This window comes from Solanum tuberosum, unplaced genomic scaffold (assembly GCF_000226075.1).
Source record: "Solanum tuberosum cultivar DM 1-3 516 R44 unplaced genomic scaffold, SolTub_3.0 scf00180, whole genome shotgun sequence".
NCBI classification, from domain to species: domain Eukaryota; kingdom Viridiplantae; phylum Streptophyta; class Magnoliopsida; order Solanales; family Solanaceae; genus Solanum; species Solanum tuberosum.
In genome coordinates, this window is record NW_006239107.1 from 926827 (window position 1) to 932417 (window position 5591).

Consider the following 5591-nt stretch of genomic DNA (forward strand, 5'->3'; position numbering starts at 1 on the left):
GGGTCTTACAGGTTTCTGATTTCTTTGCTAAGCTAATACAACGGGTGTCTCCTAAGAGTTACCAACAAGCTCTTATTGAAGTCCTTGTGACGCAGAAATTTCTGGAAAATTTCTGTGGTGACCAGGTAGATTCTAAAACTATTACCTCGTATGTTCAACGTTATACAGGGACTAGCTAAAAAAATGTGTTTTAAATCGTGACGCAACAATTCAGCTGCATAGCTTTCACATCCATGTGATTTTTTTGCTGCTTTATGTTATTTCAACAATTTTGTGTCTCCTCGTTGTTTGTTTCTTTTTTCTTTTTGCTGCTTAACTGTTAGTAGCTTATTTGACACTGAAATATTTGAAAACTTAATAGATTTCAGGTTCAGGAACAAGGACTTATTTCACATGGGAATCATTTCTCCATTTTCTTTAACAAAACTGTCCCATCCAATGCTGAACTCTTGATTTATTTGGCAGGTTCGCTTTCTAGCTAGATCTTTTGCAGTTCCAGGAAATCATCTGGGGCAGCAGAGCCATGGTTTCCGATGGCCTTATGGACCTGTAAGGCACCGTTCTTTCCATTGTTGACTATATTTAATGGAACGTGTTAACAAAAAAGTTTTATGATACAATCTTTCACGTTGAAACTGAGATCTGAAGGTTTAGTTATGTAACTAAAATCACTTAACTTGGGGGAAAAAAAAATTCTTCACTATTTCAGAATGGTGTAAAGTTGTGTTATACATCGCTTTTGGCCATAGTGCTCATAGTGGTAAACTAACAGCACATAAGTTGTTTCTTACGTTTCCCTGTTGTGACTTCTTATGCGATTGAATGATATTTTGTACTTCAATTATTAAAATTTCTCACGCTGCCCAATTTTAAACTTTATTTTATAGGTGGCAGTTATTGCTCCCTTTAATTTTCCTTTGGAGATTCCTTTGCTTCAGCTGATGGGAGCGTTGTATATGGGAAATAAGCCAGTACTTAAAGTTGATAGCAAGGTAAGGTCATGCTAATTTTTATAGACTCTTTCGCGTGCAAATTCACTTATTGGACAAGGCCCAGCTAAGAAACAAACTTGTCTATCATCTATCAAAGAAGCAAAATTTGCTAATTGACTTTTACATACCCCTTTCTTTTTTTGTCAAATTAACAAAATGTGCAGAGAATTGGAAGATTTTGTTCCTATTTTAGTTTATTTTTTCCTGTTAATAACTCTTAATATTTTTCCAGTGTGCTTTTTATAATTCGACCTGCATTGTTGGTTAGGTATGCATTGTTATGGAACAAATGCTTCGACTACTTCATGAGTGTGGGTTACCTGTGGATGATGTGGATTTCATAAACTCAGATGGAAAGACAATGAACAAGCTACTCGTGGAGGTTAGTTTCTGAAACTAGACTCCTTTGGGCCACTTATGAACAAGAATTGGCAACTGAAAATTACAAATTTTAGTCCAAAAACTTCCCATCGTATTAAAATTTTGTTGTCCTCATGTTATGTGCAAATAACCTTAATTTCAACCAAGTTAAACTGATTCAGGAATCCCAAGAATAATTTAATCTATTTTCTTTGTTGAATTGTTGGCATTTCGCACTAATATGGAGTAATTAACTTTCTAGAGTCTATAATAATTGTCGGATTCTTTCTAACCAACTTTTCCAACTACCAAAGATAATATTCCTATTTCCTGACATAGTTCTCTTTTGTATTGTATCGTTAGGCAAAACCACGCATGACTCTCTTCACAGGTAGCTCAAGAGTGGCAGAGAAGTTAGCTGATGACCTAAGCGGTCGAGTCAAACTAGAAGATGCTGGATTCGACTGGAAGATCCTTGGGCCCGATGTCAATGAGGTTTACATAATCTGTTATCGACAGACTTTGTTGCATTTTGGAAAGGCTCTTTTCAAGATTTTTATTCTCATTGTGATTGTTGGTTTTTGACAGGTGGATTATGTTGCATGGGTTTGTGACCAAGATGCATATGCATGCAGTGGTCAGAAGTGTTCAGCTGAATCAATATTGTTCATGCATGAGGTGAGATTAGTCCTTCTATTTTCTTCATGGAAGTTAGATGTTTTGAGATAAAATTTCTATGTGGTTTATATAAGCTTTGGAAAAAGTAAAGTAATATGGTTTCATGAAATTTCGTTCAAAGAACTCTCTTATCTAACCATTTTTATTTTGGTGCAGAATTGGAGTAAAAGTTCTCTCATAGACAAAATGACCGAGCTTGCTGCCAGAAGAAAGTTAGACGATTTAACTATTGGTCCTGTCCTTACGGTAAGAATACCTAATGCTAAGTGTTAATTTGGAGATTTTGTGTCCATCATTTGATGATCTAGAATCTAGATTCTGGAGTGCTAGAGTGACAATAGATACAATTTACTAGAAGATTGAAAAGTATCGATACCTTGGATTTGACTCTATTTTGGATAGTCTTTTCGATGTTCAGAATATTATTCACTCAAACAAGTGTAGAAGTTTCCTCGGGAGTCTATCTGAATATGTTAAATCTGGGACTCTGTGTGATACAAACAGATTATTTATATTAAAGGAGGAGCTCACCTTTTGTTAGCATGATTTCTGTATTTACTATACTTGCCTTTCATTCTCCGTTATTTTCTTTCTTGCATTAAGCATTCTTAGTAGTACATTGTCAAGTAATGCCAACAATCTTGTCAGAACTTCCTGGCCATAATTGTTATGTCTTGCTCCTGCAGGTTACAACTGAAACAATGCTGGACCATGCGAAGAAATTACTTCAGATACCTGGATCAAGATTGCTCTTCGGTGGTGAAGCCTTGCAAAACCATTCAATCCCAAAAATTTATGGAGCCATTAAACCCACTGCTATTTTTGTACCACTTGAAGAAATACTCAAAGATGAACATTATCCTCTCGTGACCAAAGAGATTTTTGGGCCATTCCAGGTAATTGCATATTCTGAATTAAACGTCAGGTTGGGTAATTTTCTTGCTGATCATCAAATCTTGCTGGTTTTTTTTCCTTCTAGGTTGTGACGGAGTACAAAGATAATCAGCTTCCATTGGTCCTGGATGCCCTTGAAAAGATGCATGCACATTTAACAGCTGCTGTGGTTTCAAATGACATACTGTTCCTGCAAGTAAGAAAATGTTCCCGTTACTATTGAAATATCTGTTGCTCCATATTACAACTTAAAATGTTCACATGCAATTAGCAGAAAATATCTCGAATTCTTTCTCTAGAGAGCATCCAGAATTCCTACATGAACTTAATTTTTATCCCCTGATCAAATGAATCTGGAATAGAAAAGACAATAACAGCACGGAGGATGTCAATCCCCAAATCAGTTGTCGTTCCCTACCCAAGAAATAAATTAAATTAAAACTATTGAATTTTCTATTATGTCCCAAAATCAGTGTAGAAGGAGGGAGGAAGGGAAGGAAGGAGAGGAGAGGTGTAGTGTTCACACTTAACTTTAGTGAAGTATTTGTTGTAATGCTGTCTGCTATTTTACCATACTGTAGAATTAAAGAGCCATGGAGAAGGGAAAGAGATGAAATTTTGCTAGTCCTCATATCTATAAACCTTAAAGTTCAGGAAGATAAAAATGTTTGAAACCTAAATAGATCAGGACAGTATCGGAGAAAATTGAACTATATTGGTATACGTTATACTAGCCAGGGGTTCAAGGCTGAATCACCCCCATCCATTTTTCCTAATCTGCTGTTTAGATTAGTTTCTATATTTAACACCAAGGCAATTGAACAAAAGAAGTTTAGATTCAGACTTGGGAACTTAAGCCTTTATAATACATTTCGACTTATTGAATTGCTTGCATCATTTGGAGCTTAGAATTTAGCATCGAGTCATAATGATATTGTGCTTGAAAAAGTTGCTATGCTGGCATTTGTGCCATGAAAAAGAGAAAGCTGAAGGAAAAGAAAAACTAGTGAGTTGAAAAGCTTCATTAGCTATACCTATATGGTTCATGATTATGTAGTTATTTCAGCTATTTACTGCGGGTACTGGATCACAATTGAATCGTGTAAAATTGTCAATCCCCTTTTTCAGAAAGTAATTGGAAATTCAGTTAATGGAACCACTTATGCTGGATTGAGAGCAAGAACAACAGGGGCTCCACAGAATCACTGGTTAGCAACTTCTTCTTCTTTAAATTTTGTTTGTGATTGTTATACATCTTTTTTAGTTGATTGACTGTCCTATCCCCTAATGTAGGTTTGGTCCTGCCGGGGACCCCAGAGGAGCCGGAATAGGTACTCCAGAAGCTATAAAACTTGTATGGTCTTGCCACAGAGAAATCATCTATGATGTTGGTCCCATGCCACTAGGATGGAAAGTTCCTGCATCTACTTGAGGAACAACTGCTACCACTCAAATTAAAGCACTCGAGGATCGCGTTCAAAGAACCTAACATTAGAATTCCCTAGAGAGAATCCAGTTGAGGATAATGGAAGGATTAGCTTGGTTAACACAAAGCCAATCAGAATGTTATTTGAGTGCTTATGTTTGTGCAAACATATGAGCGACCAACTTATATATCTAATAAATAAGTGAGTTATTTTCGCTTTTTGGAGAATATGCTCCCACTTGAATCTTGTTCTGTCCTCCCCCAGTTCTACTTCTTTCCATTCAAAAACGCCTCATGATCCACATAAAATGATGCCAGTAACTATGGAAAAGGGAAATGGATGGTCTTTCATTGATTGTAGTATGTAGATGAGCACGATATTAGCATCTTGTTTTGATCTATCGAAAACAACCTTCTTAGGCTAATTGAATTCTACGTGGAATTACAATAGTAACAAAAATAAAAATTGGCAATCAAACATAATATTGTTTTCAATCGTACAAATAATCAAGTTTAGGTGGTAAATGGTAATGATGCTCAAACTTTAAAGGTTCAATTCTATTGAAGTCTCAATTTATGTCCAACTCTATATTAGTAATAATTATGGTATAAATAGATTTTTTTAATATTATATATATACGAGGGAAAAGAGATAAATATAGGGTAAACAACGCAAATTCCACTACTTTAGACCCTAATTACTAGAAATCCCATTAGTTTTTAATATTACTTTCTATACCACTTTCGGCTATCGGATACATGTATCATAAGCCATTAGATACATGTATTTAGCATATTTAAAAGAACGAGATACATGATTAATTGATTTGAACTAAATTTTGTAACTTAATTCCTTAATTAAAGGAGTAAATGATGGGAAATTAACAAACAAAATGGATTTAGTAGATACTTCTGTATCAACTATTATATATCAGTTTTAATATGAAATTTAAATCATAAACATTAGTAATTCTGAAATTGTAAACTTCATCTACTTCATCAATTCCTTCTTTTGAATCTTCAATTTTTGAGGGTTTTTTTCTTCATATGGCCAATATCACAGTATTATTGAGGCATTCGGTTCATGTAACTCTTAAATCGAATTCGGGATCAATATCACATGTATCTCTGAAATGGATATATGTATCTCGCGAGTAATGATATATGACGTATCTCAAGGATGAAATATTTGAAACTTTAAGATACAAAGGAAGAAATTGATGAAGAAGATGAAGTTTACA

The 5591-nt window shown here is 34.9% G+C and overlaps 1 protein-coding gene across 1 annotated transcript in view; it reads left to right on the forward strand.

The window, feature by feature from the left end:
• The window catches only part of LOC102588923 (probable aldehyde dehydrogenase), a 7696-nt gene extending 2926 nt beyond the window's left edge, over positions 1-4770 (forward strand). The window contains exons 6-16 of the mRNA XM_006354729.2: positions 12-125; positions 466-549; positions 888-992; positions 1261-1374; positions 1716-1847; positions 1941-2030; positions 2187-2276; positions 2717-2926; positions 3010-3120; positions 4053-4132; positions 4218-4770. Of these exons, the coding sequence (XP_006354791.1) occupies positions 12-125; positions 466-549; positions 888-992; positions 1261-1374; positions 1716-1847; positions 1941-2030; positions 2187-2276; positions 2717-2926; positions 3010-3120; positions 4053-4132; positions 4218-4356 (1269 nt within the window). The 3' untranslated portion in view covers positions 4357-4770. The remainder of the gene's footprint in view (positions 1-11; positions 126-465; positions 550-887; positions 993-1260; positions 1375-1715; positions 1848-1940; positions 2031-2186; positions 2277-2716; positions 2927-3009; positions 3121-4052; positions 4133-4217) is intronic.
• Positions 4771-5591: the final 821 nt, after the last annotated feature.